This window comes from Littorina saxatilis, linkage group LG17, assembly GCF_037325665.1.
Source record: "Littorina saxatilis isolate snail1 linkage group LG17, US_GU_Lsax_2.0, whole genome shotgun sequence".
Lineage (NCBI taxonomy): Eukaryota > Metazoa > Mollusca > Gastropoda > Littorinimorpha > Littorinidae > Littorina > Littorina saxatilis.
The window spans coordinates 6,378,726-6,395,776 of NC_090261.1; the positions used below are offsets into that span (position 1 = coordinate 6,378,726).

The window sequence follows — 17,051 nt, forward strand, 5'->3', positions numbered from 1 at the left end:
GGTTGTTTGGGTGTTAATGCTTTGCTGTGCGTGTTTGGAGATATATGAGAGTGATTCAGTTGGGTTTGGTGATTTTTCTCGCTACCTGTTTAAGGTATTCTGTTCATTTGTTCTACATTTTGGGGGAAACTTCTCGTATGTTTAACAGAATCGTAAAAACGGCGAACACCAGTAGATATCCACTGAACCATCGAAGACCATGGCAGTCTGGGCTGGCCAAACTTGGCTCACGTCGCCTAACTTCAACGTCTTTTTACTTTCGACACTGTCTTTCACTGGCTCATAAATTATGCTGTTTGTGGTGTCATTGCAGAGTGCTTTAAAGTTCAGCTGGACCAGTCTCGGTCACTCGAGGCTAGCCAAGAATCTTTACTTCTTTTAATGTGCGTGTTTGTGCGTGCGTGTTTGTGTCTGTGTTTGACAGTGTGTGTAATTGCGTGCATGGCCGTGCGTATGTTTATGTGTAGTATGGACGAAGAAAGAGTAGGCCCTATTTGCATAGTTGATTATCGATGTGTCAGCTGCTTCTCTTCCTGTTTCTGTCTGTGTGTCTGTCCCTTTCTATTGTAACCTATGTGGCAAAGAGCGAGCGCGATCGCGCGTGAGTGTTTGTCCGTGTGTGTGTGTGTGTGTTTGTGTGTGTACCCAAACAGACACAGAGAGAATATGCACTGCATACATTTAATAAGAAATGGGAGAAGAGGGTGGCCGGCTCTGCCTCCACTCACACGGACACATACATACACACACAGACTATGAACTACATACACTAATAGACCAATGGAAAACTCTCACCTTACTCGCACAAAAACACAACATGCACTGCATAAATTCAGTAAGAATGGAAAAAACTCCCTACCCACACATACACAGACCAGGATACATACAGACAATATACAGTGCGTACATGTATTGAATATCCAACAGAGAGAAAAAAAACTCTCTCTATACCTACACAGACACAACTAGAAGCACACATACACACACGCACGCGCGCACTCAAACATACGCGCACACACACGCACGAGCACACCTTCTCACACACACACCCTCTTTAACACATACACAAACACGCACACACTCACGCACACACATACACAAACACGCACACACATTCACACACACACACACATACACACACACTGCTGCATAATTATATTCAACAAACAGTGGGGGGGGGGGGGACGTCCCAAAACAATTCCACGCGTTGAAGACCCCACAAAATTACATAAATCAAGCGAAGCATTTCATATACAAAAAGACCCCCCAAAAGTAGGGGGGGGGGGGGGATGCATCAAATAAAAAGGTTGTACGAAAAATCACCCATCCGAACTGAGTCATTCTCACAAATCTCCAAACACCCACAGCAAATTAAGTAAAGCACTAAACGTCCATGCAAACAAATTGAGGCACAGGCTAGGAAAGAAATGCAAACGCAAGCAACTAAAAACATCAGCTGAACTGATGGAAGAGACAAAGAATGATGGGGGAAATCAGTTGTTATCAGAACAAAAACTTGAACTGTCATCTTCTGGTTGTGATGTTTGTTTCAAATTGCAACTCTCTTACATCACAGACGCGTACACACTCGCAAACACGTTCCGTACGCTCACAAACAGAAATCAAACAAATCCGACAAACACAACATTGTTCCAATTCATTTTATTCCAGCATATTCATCTAGCAGTACACACAATTCCAAGAACTTTAACAGCTATACAAGGAAATGAACCATCAGTCGGTTGAGCAAAGGCGAAATCGAACCACTGTGTAGGTTCTTCCGCCAGATTATCCGTGTCTGTTGCTGAATCCTGCTGTTGGGACTCGGGTATCTCCAGCGGCCTCGATTCCTTCTAGCTTGCCCCCTTCTGTGATAAGTCAACATAGAATAGTTGTTTGGAAATGAACGGGTTTGCTTTGGTCACGTACAGTAGAGAATGCTGCATGTCCTACCAGCTAGATATTTCGCCTCTAAAGGACTAGATATGGATTTATGGATTATATGAATTCGAGTGTTACGCCCTCGCGGCTTTTGATGAGATACACAAGTGTATGCGTGTTTATGTGGTATCAGCAATCTGCACTCAAGTTATGGCAGACACGTATGGTGACACGGGGTGGGACATGGCTACCGTCTCATGCAGGGTCTGCACATGAAGCTGACCGGTGTCCGTCCCGGCCCTGCGACCGGAGGGTCACAAGTCCAGTGCTCTACCAACTGAGCTACCCGGGCCCCCGTCACATAAATAGTGGAAACTCTTGCTTTTATTGAGTCAAACTGTCGCACGTGACATGAAAGGCCAGTCACTCGCGAGGCGCGTGCCTGACAACGTGGACAAGAGGAACGTGAGAAAAGCTTGCCTCACTAAAAGCAAGAGAGAGTATTTACTTGATCACAACTCATACAAACCCGACCGAGTTATTTCCTGGGGTCGTCTTTTCATTTTCGTCGCCTACTTTAAGACCTCGGACAGGAGAGACAAGAGTATGAACACAATCACGTGCATACAAACCGGATTTGTTTTATATGTCTCATAATAATGTGTATATCCATCCACAATGGACACCACCACCATCATCATCATCATCATCATCATCATCATCATCATCATCATCATCATCATCATCATCATCATCATCATCACCACCATCATCATCACCATCATCATCATCATCACCACCATCATCATCACCATCATCATCATCATCATCATCATCATCACCATCTTCTTCTTTTTCTTCTTCTTCTTCCTCTTCTTCTTTTTACATTTAGTCAAGTTTTGACTAAATATTTTAACATCGAGGGGGAATCGAAACGAGGGTCGTGGTGTATGTGCGTGTGTCTGTCTGTCTGTCTGTCTGTCTGTCTGTGTGTGTGTGTGTAGAGCGATTCAGACTAAACTACTGGACCGATCTTTATGAAATTTGACATGAGAGTTCCTGGGTATGAAATCCCCGAACGTTTTTTTCATTTTTTTGATAAATGTCTTTGATGACGTCATATCCGGCTTTTCGTGAAAGTTGAGGCGGCACTGTCACGCCCTCATTTTTCAACCAAATTGGTTGAAATTTTGGTCAAGTAATCTTCGACGAAGCCCGGGGTTCGGTATTGCATTTCAGCTTGGTGGCTTAAAAATTAATTAATGACTTTGGTCATTAAAAATCGGAAAATTGTAAAAAAAAATAAAAATTTATCAAACGATCCAAATTTACGTTTATCGTATTCTCCATCATTTGCTGATTCCAAAAACATATAAATATGTTATATTCGGATTAAAAACAAGCTCTGAAAATTAAATATATAAAAATTATTATCAAAATTAAATTGTCCAAATCAATTTAAAAACACTTTCATCTTATTCCTTGTCGGTTCCTGATTCCAAAAATATATAGATATGATATGTTTGGATTAAAAACACGCTCAGAAAGTTAAAACGAAGAGAGGTACAGAAAAGCGTGCTATCCTTCTCAGCGCAACTACTACCCCGCTCTTCTTGTCAATTCCACGGGCACTGCCTTTGCCACGGGCGGTGGAGTGACGATGCTACGAGTATACGGTCTTGCTGCGTTCAGTTTCATTCTGTGAGTTCGACAGCTACTTGACTAAATATTGTATTTTCGCCTTACGCGACTTGTTATATTTAGTCAAGTTTTGACTAAATATTTTAACATCGAGGGGGAATCGAAACGAGAGTCGTGGTGTATGTGCGTGTGTCTGTGTGTCTGTCTGTCTGTGTGTCTGTGTGTGTGTGTGTGTGTGTGTGTGTGTAGAGCGATTCAGACTAAACTACTGGACCGATCTTTATGAAATTTGACATGAGAGTTCCTGGGTATGAAATCCCCGAACGTTTTTTTCATTTTTTTGATAAATGTCTTTGATGACGTCATATCCGGCTTTTCGTGAAAGTTGAGGCGGCACTGTCACGCCCTCATTTTTCAACCAAATTGGTTGAAATTTTGGTCAAGTAATCTTCGACAAAGCCCGGACTTCGGTATTGCATTTCAGCTTGGTGGCTTAAAAATTAATTAATGACTTTGGTCATTAAAAATCTGAAAATTGTAAAAAAAAATAAAAATTTATAAAACGATCCAAATTTACGTTTATCTTATTCTCCATCATTTGCTGATTCCAAAAACATATAAATATGTTATATTCGGATTAAAAACAAGCTCTGAAAATTAAATATATAAAAATTATTATCAAAATTAAATTGTCGAAATCAATTTAAAAACACTTTCATCTTATTTCTTGTCGGTTCCTGATTCCAAAAACATATAGATATGATATGTTTGGATTAAAAACACGCTCAGAAAGTTAAAACAAAGAGAGGTACAGAAAAGCGTGCTATCCTTCTTAGCGCAACTACTACCCCGCTCTTCTTGTCAATTTCACTGCCTTTGCCATGAGCGGTGGACTGACGATGCTACGAGTATACGGTCTTGCTGAAAAATGGCATTGCGTTCAGTTTCATTCTGTGAGTTCGACAGCTACTTGACTAAATATTGTATTTTCGCCTTACGCGACTTGTTACATTTAGTCAAGTTTTGAGACGAGGGTGTGGTGTATGTGTGTGTGTGTGTGTAGAGCGATTTAGAGAAAACTACAAGACCGATCTTCATGACATTTTACATGGGAGTTCCTGGGTATGATATCCCCAGATGTTTTTTTCATTTTTTTTATAAATGTCTTTGATGACGTCATATCCGGCTTTTCGTGAAAGTTGAGGCGGCACTGTCATGCTCTCATTTTTCAACCAAATTGGTTGAAATTTTGGTCAAGTAATCTCCGACGAAGCCCAGACTTTGGAGGCTTACAAATTAATTAATGAGTTTGCTCATTAAGGTTGTCATTAAAATCGATTTTTCGCAAACAGATTTAATTCTGAATCTAAAAATATATTACAAATGTCATGTTTACTCTTAAAATGTGATCACAATTAACGAAAATAGATTAATTAGTCTTACGATTAAAATTTAAGAAATCGATCCAAAAATGATTTCATCTTATTCTTTATCGTTTTCTGATTCCAAAAACATATAGATATGATAGGTTGTATTCAAAACAAGCTCAGAAAGTTAACACGAATACAGAAAAGCGCGCTTTTCTGCTTAGCACAATACGCTACCGCGCTATTCTGGCGTGTGCATATATCACTGCGTTTTGCACGTGGGAGGTGAGCGATTTCCTTCTCGCGGGGATTGACGAAGCTGTACTGTCTTGGTGAAAAAAAATACAGTGCGTTCAGTTTCATTCCGTGAGTTCGACAGCTTGACTAAATGTTGTAATTTCGCCTTACGCGACTTGTTTTAGATTACTTATTATTAGTTGGATTATATTACTTGGCCGCGAACAATCTTTTTAAGCAGTCGCTGTTGTTGGTTCCTTGTAAACATTACAACAATTGCAACAGCACACGCGGACAGAAAGTAAACACGAGAAACAAACAAACATACAGAATGAGAGAAGGAAAGACAGAAAGCATGTACCTTGTTCCACGGTGTAGCTGATGTTGAAGCCGTTCCATTGAACAGAACTGTCAGAGCGCATAGTGACGGTGAAGGTGTCGTCTGGAACTTCCACTGTGGAGAATTAAAACATTGGAGATAGAGAACGTGTTGGGTTTACCATCATAATCTAGCAACAGGCATTGGTACATTTTAAACATACCTTCCTAGCTGCCAACAAACTTCAAATTGTATTGAGTAAACAGGGAGTGACTGCATGCGAGATGATAAACAATTGTATGTAACCAAAAATGTCCTTGCCTGTCATAATCTCTCCAGATTTCATGCCACACAATTTGTTGGTTACGTCACCGTTGATGATGACGTAATCATAGCTACAGGTGGATCCCCTCTCTAAGTCAAAGGCATCCAGCGTCAGTTGAACGGTCTGGGGACCGGCTTGATCCAAGGTCACCGTGATCTCATAGTTCAGGTTCCTGGGGTAGGGCCCCGGGAAGTTGGGGCTGGTGATGTACCCGGTATTGCCACGAACAGACCTTCCATCGGAGCTCTCTTGACCTGAACATAGTTTAGAAATGGGACTGTCACTGATGGTAGCAGTTGGTAAATATCATTATCATCAGCAGCAGCGGCAGCAACATCATCATCATCATCATCATCATCATCTTTATTATCATCAACATCATCATCATCCTTTTATTCTTATTCTTATTCTACTTTAGATTAGGGGCCGAGAGCAATGGTAATATCTGCATGTTCTGCAAGACAAAACAGAAAGATTCAAATCGAAACTCAAAACTTCAACCCTTACCCTGAACATTTTCCAATGTAGGCCTATACAAGCTACTGCACAGCACATCCCATAAATCTCACACTGGTGAAAAGCAACTGAGAGCAGAGTACACTTACCGCTGGGCGTGGAGAGACCCGTGATGACATCACTCAGCGTAGACCCAGTTCCGTACTGGGAGGTAGCGGCACCCGCTGATCCACTGGAGGGGTACTCTACTGATGTGTAATACTCTGGACCCTCGGACGATGAACGGGTAGTAGGAGCAGACGGGTAGTTGCTGGGTTCGTTCGATGGGGAGTAGTAGTTGCCTTCGGTGTAGTAGTAAGCGGGTGTTTCAGTTGGGTAATAGTCAGGGGTTGGTGTGGGACTGTAAGTGGGGATCTCATCAGGGGACAGTGTCGGTTCGTAGGACGGACTGTAGTAGGGTCTCTCAGACGGGGGGTAGGAAGATTCATAAGCATACGATGTGGGTTCATAGGTAGATTCATACACGTAGGATGTCGGTTCACAAGACAGGCTCTCAGACGGGAAATACGTGGATTCATAAACATACGATGTCGGTTCGTAAGACGGACTGTAGTAGGGTCTTTCAGACGGGGGATAGGAAGATTCATAGGCATACGATGTTGATTCATAAGACGGGCTCTGAGAAAGGTAATACGTGGGTTCATAAGCATATGATGTGGGTTCATAGCTAGATTCATACACGTAGGATGTAGACTCATAATACGGGCTTTCGGGCGGGAAATGCGTGGAATAAGCATTCTCAGTGTCCACACACATATCCAGTGGAGAAACCTCTGTTCCTGTAAGTAAAAGATACTAAAGTGTGTGAAGAGTGTTGTACATGGTGACCATACTAAGCGTGTATCTAAAGGTTCAGTGGTGCCCTTATCAGAGTCATATAAATAAACTATGCATACGACTAAAGCAACCGAGAAAGAATAGGTACTACTTAATGACACTTTCTTTGCAGCAATAACAGAGCCAGCATCCAATCCTTTTCCCTTAAAGAAGGAATGTGTGGATGTTGTTCTCCAGAAGAGTTCATGACTAACATTTTCCGTACTCAACAAAAAAACAGTATCTGATCAATTAAAAGCCTTGTCCGTATTAAGGAGTAAAGAATTGAGATTTAGTACATGATAGCCACTATACCTATTGGCCTCCTGCAGAGTGACTTCCTTGTGTGGTTACACTTCTGGTCTCTCCACTGACCCTTGTTGTTGACCACCAGACAGTCCGCGTTGTTTCCGTTCTCGTCCTTGTTGTCCGGCTCTCCTGGTCAACGCATTGAACACGATTAGTGATACACAGCATGTCAACGCATTGAACACGATTAGTGATACACAGCATGTCAACGCATTGAACACGATTAGTCATACACAGCATGTCAACGCATTGGACACGATTAGTGATACACAGCATGTCAACGCATTGAACACGATTAGTCATACACAGCATGTCAACGCATTGGACACGATTAGTGATACACAGCATGTCAACGCATTGAACACGATTAGTCATACACAGCATGTCAACGCATTGAACACGATTAGTCTTACACAGCATGTCAACGCATTGAACACGATTAGTCATACACAGCATATCAACGCATTGAACACGATTGGTGATACACAGCATGTCAACGCATTGAACACGATTAGTCATACACAGCATGTCAACGCATTGGACACGATTAGTCATACACAGCATGTCAACGCATTGAACACGATTAGTGATACACAGCATGTCAACGCATTGAACACGATTAGTGATACACAGCATGTCAACGCATTGAACACGATTAGTGATACACAGCATGTCAACGCATTGGACACGATTAGTCACACACAGCATGTCAACGCATTGAACACGATTAGTGATACACAGCATGTCAACGCATTGGGCACGAGTAGTGATACACAGCATGTCAACGCATTGGACACGATTAGTGTTACACAGCATGTCAACGCATTGGACACGACTAGTGATACACAGCATGTCAACGCATTGGACACGATTAGTGTTACACAGCATGTCAACGCATTGAACACGATTAGTGATACACAGCATGTCAACGCATTGAACACGATTAGTGATACACAGAATGTCAACGCATTGAACACGATTAGTGATACACAGCATGTCAACGCATTGAACACGATTAGTCATACACAGCATGTCAACGCATTGAACACGATTAGTGATACGCAGCATGTCAACGCATTGGACATGGTTAGTGATACACAGCATGTCAACGCATTGGACACGATTAGTCACACACAGCATGTCAACGCATTGAACACGATTAGTGATACACAGCATGTCAACGCATTGAACACGATTAGTGATACACAGCATGTCAACGCATTGGACACGATTAGTGATACGCAGCATGTCAACGCATTGGACATGGTTAGTGATACACAGCATGTCAACGCATTGGACACGATTAGTGATACACAGCATGTCAACGCATTGAACACGATTAGTGAGACACAGCATGTCAACGCATTGAACACGATTAGTCATACACAGCATGTCAACGCATTGAACACGATTAGTCACACACAGCATGTCAACGCATTGAACACGATTAGTCATACACAGCATGTCAATGCATTGAACACGACTAGTGATACACAGCATGTCAACGCATTGAACACGATTAGTGATACACAGCATGTCAACGCATTGGCCACGATTAGTGATACACAGCATGTCAACGCATTGAACACGATTAGTCATACACAGCATGTCAACGCATTGAACACGATTAGTGATACACAGCATGTCAACGCATTGGACACGAGTAGTGATACACAGCATGTCAACGCATTGGACACGATTAGTGTTACACAGCATGTCAACGCATTGGACACGATTAGTGATACACAGCATGTCAACGCATTGGACACGATTAGTGATACACAGCATGTCAACGCATTGAACACGATTAGTGATACACAGCATGTCAACGCATTGAACACGATTAGTCATACACAGCATGTCAACGCATTGAACACGATTAGTCATACACAGCATGTCAACGCATTGAACACGATTAGTCATACACAGCATGTCAATGCATTGAACACGACTAGTGATACACAGCATGTCAACGCATTGAACACGATTAGTGATACACAACATGTCAACGCATTGGCCACGATTAGTGATACACAGCATGTCAACGCATTGAACACGATTAGTGATACACAGCATGTCAACGCATTGAACACGATTAGTGATACACAGCATGTCAACGCATTGAACACGATTAGTCATACACAGCATGTCAACGCATTGAACACGATTAGTAATACACAGCATGTCAACGCATTGAACACGATTAGTCATACACAGCATGTCAACGCATTGGCCATGATTAGTGATACACAGCATGTCAACGCATTGAACACGATTAGTCATACACAGCATGTTCAACGCATTGAACACGATTAGTCATACACAGAATGTCAACGCATTGGACACGACTGATTAGTTATACACAGCATGTCAACGCAATTCTAATGTAGCCTGGAACTTATTACAGATTTTGAAATGAATAGTTTGCGTGCTTTGCTGAAAAAGACTGGCCAATTCTTCCTGGATGATTGGCTTTGCTGAAATCCAACAACTCGGCCAATTGTCCAGAGCTTGGCATTGGCTTCGTTTGCCTTTAACGCGGCCTTTGTTTAGTCAAAGAGATGAATCATTTTACTCATTATGTCTGATGACACATTGAAATGTATGTTTACCAAGTGTAATTCAGATCCGTGTTTCTATCTTTGCTACAATCGCAGCTTTGTTCAGGTCGGTCCTGATTGTACAGAATCATTCAACTGAAACGTTTTATATATTTTATGTTATTATCCTAGCTTTCTTTTGTAGAATCTTGTAAGGATTGTTTCAAACTCACGTCTCTTCCAGTTTGTGTAGGACACAGCAGTACCGTCCAGCCATGTCCAGTCTCCCTCTGTGTCTCTGTCTGTGGCGGCCAGCCAGTGAGGAACGTTATCTGACCCGCTCCTGAACCACCATAGATAGATTTAATTGCATCCAAGACAAATAGAATAACTGTGTGTACATGGAAATGTCACCTGACACACAAAATCTCAAGAAAATAAAACTTCAAGAAAATAACCCTTTTTCAAAACATCAATGAGCATTAGCTCGTTAACCAATACACACAGGTTACAGAAAGTTCCAGTCTTAGAGCACTTGGAACATTCTAACCATCGTTTACAGGGCTGTATCTGAGTAATGATAAAGCACAGACAATATTGACTGCCAACTAATGTGCATGAATATGCAAGCTATAGGCCTACTCACAGGTCAACAAAGATGCGCTGTGTAAGGGCGAACTCGTCATCATTGATGGCCGTGGTGAGCTGACCTCCACAGTTTGTGCAAGCAGTGACCGCCTGGTCAAAGGCCAGCATGCGGTTATTGTAGCTGTACTCGAAGTCTTCGTATTCCCTCCACTCACGCAGCGAGCAGCCTGCCACATTCAATCCATCTCATAAACCGTGTGTGTACAGGTGTTGTGTTATGTGTATTAGGCCAAAAAAAAAATAGGTCTGTTTACGGTAACATAGGCCAAATAAATAGGGTCGGTAGGTCGGGATTTTTTATTTTTTTATTTTTTGTTTCCAAAAAACCATATTTTTACGTTATTTTTTATTTTATTTTATTTTTTAATTTTTTTTCTTCCCCCAAATGCCAAAAAAAAAAGTCTAGGGTCGCGCGAAAAAAATAAGGTCGGTCGGGTTACCGTAAACAGACTATTTTTTTTTTTGCCTTACAGCATAAAATGCAGTCTATATTCCCAAAGGTAAGAAAGTGTGCCAAATACCCAAAACACGCAGGCAACAATACTGGTTGGAAGCATTATTGCCCGAAAGATGGAACTGTCACTGATGGTAGCAGTTAGTAAATATCACCATCTTCGTCTACTTCTTCTTCTTCTTTAGATTACTTGGCCGCGAACAATCGTAATATGTGCATACTTTATTCTACAAGGCATTCTACCCTCAACATTTGTCCATGTATAAGAGCCACTGTACATCCCGTTGATCTCACACTGGTATATTATATCTTTACCGATAGATAATTCAGTACTCACGGGAAGAGGAATCCCCCCCCTCTCGTCTGACGCGTGCATCAACGCTGGGCTGAAATGGAAGAAGAAACCGCCAATCGCCAGTTTGCTTTCTCGATATATGAGCAGAAAACAAACTGCAACGAATTAAGTTTCATCGCTCGTATTCTCATTATTTGTCTGTCACTAGCCCGCGAAAACGGAATTTTGAGATTGGAAAAATTAACACCTGAGCAGGGCCGGACTAGGGGGGGGGGGGGGTTATGGGGGTTGCGCAACCCCCCCCCCCCCCCCCCTGGTTTAAGCATACATGTACCTCCCAAACGGGTGGTTTTTTTGTGGGGGAGGGAGGGGGGGGAGGTTGCATCTGGATCATCATGAAATCCGAGGAGAAATCGCACCTCTCACCCCCTCATCTCTTCATTGCCTATACAGCTTGCTGTCGAATTTACCTTTTTCGTTCAAGGAGAGGCTTCCTTTCCCTCCAGAAACATCAAAAAACGTTCAGCTTCAAGGGGGCGAAGCCCCCTTGCAACCCCCACCAAGGGGGCAAACCCCACCAAGGGGCTTCGCCCCATGGACCCCCATCTGTAACCCCCCCTCCCTAGTACTTACCTAGTCCGGCCCTGCTGAGGCTGATAATACTCAAAGTGTGTAGAATTCAGCATGCTTGTCCCGTCAGAGACTGACAATACTAAAAGTGTTGTCCCGTGTGAGACTGAAGAGACCATACGTGTGTGACGTGCAAATGAAGGTTCGTTTGCTTCAAAGACCAATAATCCGAGGTGATTATGAACGTATTGTTTTACTTTATCAAACGTTCCATCCTTGAAAGGCACAGAGCTTCCCTTGTTAACCATTTTGACCCACCATCTCAGATGAAGTTGGGTCTTTTGACCCACCATCTCAGATCAAGTTGGGCCTTTTGACCCACCATCTCGGATCAAGTTGGGCCTTTTGACCCACCATCTCAGATCAAGTTGGGCCTTTTGACCCATCATCTCAGATCAAGTTGGGCCTTTTGACCCACCATCTCAGATCAAGTTGGGCCTTTTGACCCACCATCTCGGATCAAGTTGGGCCTTTTGACCCACCATCTCAGATCAAGTTGGGCCTTTTGACCCACCATCTCGGATCAAGTTGGGCCTTTTGACCCACCATCTCAGATCAAGTTGGGCCTTTTGACCCACCATCTCAGATCAAGTTGGGCCTTTTGACCCACCATCTCAGATCAAGTTGGGCCTTTTGACCCACCATCTCAGATCAAGTTGGGCCATCCCTTCATTTGGACACACACACACAAAATCGTCATCCTGGGTGACCTTAACCACGCCAGTGTGGGGGTGATCTTAACCACGCCAGTGTGGGGGTGATCTTAACCACGCCAGTGTAGGGGTGATCTTAACCACGCCAGTGTAGGGGTGATCTTAACCACGCCAGTGTAGGGGTGATCTTAACCACGCCAGTGTAAGGGTGATCTTAACCACGCCAGTGTAGGGGTGATCTTAACCACGCCAGTGTAGGGGTGATCTTAACCACGCCAGTGTAGGAGTGATCTTAACCACGCCAGTGTAGGGGTGATCTTAACCACGCCAGTGTAGGGGTGATCTTAACCACGCCAGTGTGGGGGTGATCTTAACCACGCCAGTGTAGGGGTGATCTTAACCACGCCAGTGTAGGAGTGATCTTAACCACGCCAGTGTAGGGGTGATCTTAACCACGCCAGTGTAGGGGTGATCTTAACCACGCCAGTGTAGGGGTGATCTTAACCACGCCAGTGTAGGGGTGATCTTAACCACGCCAGTGTAGGGGTGATCTTAACCACGCCAGTGTAGGGGTGATCTTAACCACGCCAGTGTAGGGGTGATCTTAACCACGCCAGTGTAGGGGTGATCTTAACCACGCCAGTGTAGGGGTGATCTTAACCACGCCAGTGTAGGGGTGATCTTAACCACGCCAGTGTAGGGGTGATCTTAACCACGCCAGTGTAGGGGTGATCTTAACCACGCCAGTGTAGGGGTGATCTTAACCACGCCAGTGTAGGGGTGATCTTAACCACGCCAGTGTAGGGGTGATCTTAACCACGCCAGTGTAGGGGTGATCTTAACCACGCCAGTGTAGGGGTGATCTTAACCACGCCAGTGTAGGGGTGATCTTAACCACGCCAGTGTAGGGGTGATCTTAACCACGCCAGTGTAGGGGTGATCTTAACCACGCCAGTGTAGGGGTGATCTTAACCACGCCAGTGTAGGGGTGATCTTAACCACGCCAGTGTAGGAGTGATCTTAACCACGCCAGTGTAGGGGTGATCTTAACCACGCCAGTGTAGGGGTGATCTTAACCACGCCAGTGTAGGGGTGATCTTAACCACGCCAGTGTAGGGGTGATCTTAACCACGCCAGTGTAGGGGTGATCTTAACCACGCCAGTGTAGGGGTGATCTTAACCACGCCAGTGTAGGGGTGATCTTAACCACGCCAGTGTAGGGGTGATCTTAACCACGCCAGTGTAGGGGTGATCTTAACCACGCCAGTGTAGGAGTGATCTTAACCACGCCAGTGTAGGGGTGATCTTAACCACGCCAGTGTAGGAGTGATCTTAACCACGCCAGTGTAGGAGTGATCTTAACCACGCCAGTGTAGGGGTGATCTTAACCACGCCAGTGTAGGGGTGATCTTAACCACGCCAGTGTAGGAGTGATCTTAACCACGCCAGTGTAGGGGTGATCTTAACCACGCCAGTGTAGGGGTGATCTTAACCACGCCAGTGTAGGGGTGATCTTAACCACGCCAGTGTAGGGGTGATCTTAACCACGCCAGTGTAGGGGTGATCTTAACCACGCCAGTGTAGGGGTGATCTTAACCACGCCAGTGTAGGAGTGATCTTAACCACGCCAGTGTAGGAGTGATCTTAACCACGCCAGTGTAGGGGGGATCTTAACCACGCCAGTGTAGGGGTGATCTTAACCACGCCAGTGTAGGGGTGATCTTAACCACGCCAGTGTAGGGGTGATCTTAACCACGCCAGTGTAGGGGTGATCTTAACCACGCCAGTGTAGGGGTGATCTTAACCACGCCAGTGTAGGGGTGATCTTAACCACGCCAGTGTAGGGGTGATCTTAACCACGCCAGTGTAGGGGTGATCTTAACCACGCCAGTGTAGGAGTGATCTTAACCACGCCAGTGTAGGGGTGATCTTAACCACGCCAGTGTAGGGGTGATCTTAACCACGCCAGTGTAGGGGTGATCTTAACCACGCCAGTGTAGGGGTGATCTTAACCACGCCAGTGTAGGGGTGATCTTAACCACGCCAGTGTAGGGGTGATCTTAACCACGCCAGTGTAGGGGTGATCTTAACCACGCCAGTGTAGGGGTGATCTTAACCACGCCAGTGTAGGGGTGATCTTAACCACGCCAGTGTAGGGGTGATCTTAACCACTCCAGTGTAGGGGTGATCTTAACCACGCCAGTGTAGGGGTGATCTTAACCACGCCAGTGTAGGGGTGATCTTAACCACGCCAGTGTAGGGGTGATCTTAACCACGCCAGTGTGGGGTGATCTTAACCACGCCAGTGTAAGGGTGATCTTAACCACGCCAGTGTAGGGGTGATCTTAACCCCGCCAGTGTAGGGGTGATCTTAACCACGCCAGTGTATGGGTGATCTTAACCACGCCAGTGTAGGGGTGATCTTAACCACGCCAGTGTAGGGGTGATCTTAACCACGCCAGTGTAGGGGTGATCTTAACCACGCCAGTGTAGGGGTGATCTTAACCACGCCAGTGTAGGAGTGATCTTAACCACGCCAGTGTAGGGGTGATCTTAACCACGCCAGTGTAGGAGTGATCTTAACCACGCCAGTGTAGGGGTGATCTTAACCACGCCAGTGTAGGGGTGATCTTAACCACGCCAGTGTAGGAGTGATCTTAACCACGCCAGTGTAGGGGTGATCTTAACCACGCCAGTGTAGGGGTGATCTTAACCACGCCAGTGTAGGGGTGATCTTAACCACGACAGTGTAGGAGTGATCTTAACCACGCCAGTGTAGGGGTGATCTTAACCACGCCAGTGTAGGGGTGATCTTAACCACACCAGTGTAGGGGTGATCTTAACCACGCCAGTGTAGGGGTGATCTTAACCACGCCAGTGTAGGAGTGATCTTAACCACGCCAGTGTAGGAGTGATCTTAACCACGCCAGTGTAGGGGTGATCTTAACCACGCCAGTGTAGGAGTGATCTTAACCACGCCAGTGTAGGGGTGATCTTAACCACGCCAGTGTAGGGGTGATCGTAACCACGCCAGTGTAGGGGTGATCTTAACCACGCCAGTGTAGGGGTGATCTTAACCACGCCAGTGTAGGAGTGATCTTAACCACGCCAGTGTAGGAGTGATCTTAACCACGCCAGTGTAGGGGTGATCTTAACCACGCCAGTGTAGGGGTGATCTTAACCACGCCAGTGTAGGAGTGATCTTAACCACGCCAGTGTAGGGGTGATCTTAACCACGCCAGTGTAGGGGTGATCTTAACCACGCCAGTGTAGGGGTGATCTTAACCACGCCAGTGTAGGGGTGATCTTAACCACGCCAGTGTAGGGGTGATCTTAACAACGCCAGTGTAGGGGTGATCTTAACCACGCCAGTGTAGGGGTGATCTTAACCACGCCAGTGTAGGGGTGATCTTAACCACGCCAGTGTAGGGGTGATCTTAACCACGCCAGTGTAGGGGTGATCTTAACCACGCCAGTGTAGGGGTGATCTTAACCACGCCAGTGTAGGGGTGATCTTAACCACGCCAGTGTAGGGGTGATCTTAACCACGCCAGTGTAGGGGTGATCTTAACCACGCCAGTGTAGGGGTGATCTTAACCACGCCAGTGTAGGGGTGATCTTAACCACGCCAGTGTAGGGGTGATCTTAACCACGCCAGTGTAGGGGTGATCTTAACCACGCCAGTGTAGGGGTGATCTTAACCACGCCAGTGTAGGGGTGATCTTAACCACGCCAGTGTAGGGGTGATCTTAACCACGCCAGTGTAGGGGTGATCTTAACCACGCCAGTGTAGGGGTGATCTTAACCACGCCAGTGTAGGGGTGATCTTAACCACGCCAGTGTAGGGGTGATCTTAACCACGCCAGTGTAGGGGTGATCTTAACCACGCCAGTGTAGGGGTGATCTTAACCACGCCAGTGTAGGGGTGATCTTAACCACGCCAGTGTAGGGGTGATCTTAACCACGCCAGTGTAGGAGGGATCTTAACCACGCCAGTGTAGGGGTGATCTTAACCACGCCAGTGTAGGGGTGATCTTAACCACGCCAGTGTAGGGGTGATCTTAACCACGCCAGTGTAAGGGTGATCTTAACGGCCACGCCAGTGTAGGGGTGATCTTAACCACGCCAGTGTAGGGGTGATCTTAACCACGCCAGTGTAGGGGTGATCTTAACCACGCCAGTGTAGGGGTGATCTTAACCACGCCAGTGTAAGGGTGATCTTAACGGCCACGCCAGTGTAGGGGTGATCTTAACCACGCCAGTGTAGGGGTGATCTTAACCACGCCAGTGTAGGGGTGATCTTAACCACGCCAGTGTAGGGGTGATCTTAACCACGCCAGTGTAGGGGTGATCTTAACCACGCCAGTGTAGGGGTGATCTTAACCACGCCAGTGTAGGGGTGATCTTAACCACGCCAGTG

General features: G+C 45.4%; 1 protein-coding gene across 1 annotated transcript in view; it reads right to left on the reverse strand.

The window, feature by feature from the left end:
• Positions 1-1,655: 1,655 nt before the first annotated feature.
• LOC138952817 (uncharacterized) overlaps positions 1,656-17,051 on the reverse strand; it is a 30,947-nt gene continuing 15,551 nt past the window's right edge. The window contains exons 2-9 of the mRNA XM_070324553.1: positions 11,391-11,439; positions 10,598-10,766; positions 10,185-10,294; positions 7,418-7,540; positions 6,376-7,065; positions 5,767-6,024; positions 5,488-5,580; positions 1,656-1,868 (exon numbers count right to left, since the gene is read on the reverse strand). Coding sequence (XP_070180654.1) covers positions 1,789-1,868; positions 5,488-5,580; positions 5,767-6,024; positions 6,376-7,065; positions 7,418-7,540; positions 10,185-10,294; positions 10,598-10,766; positions 11,391-11,439 — 1,572 coding nt within the window. The 3' untranslated portion in view covers positions 1,656-1,788. The remainder of the gene's footprint in view (positions 1,869-5,487; positions 5,581-5,766; positions 6,025-6,375; positions 7,066-7,417; positions 7,541-10,184; positions 10,295-10,597; positions 10,767-11,390; positions 11,440-17,051) is intronic.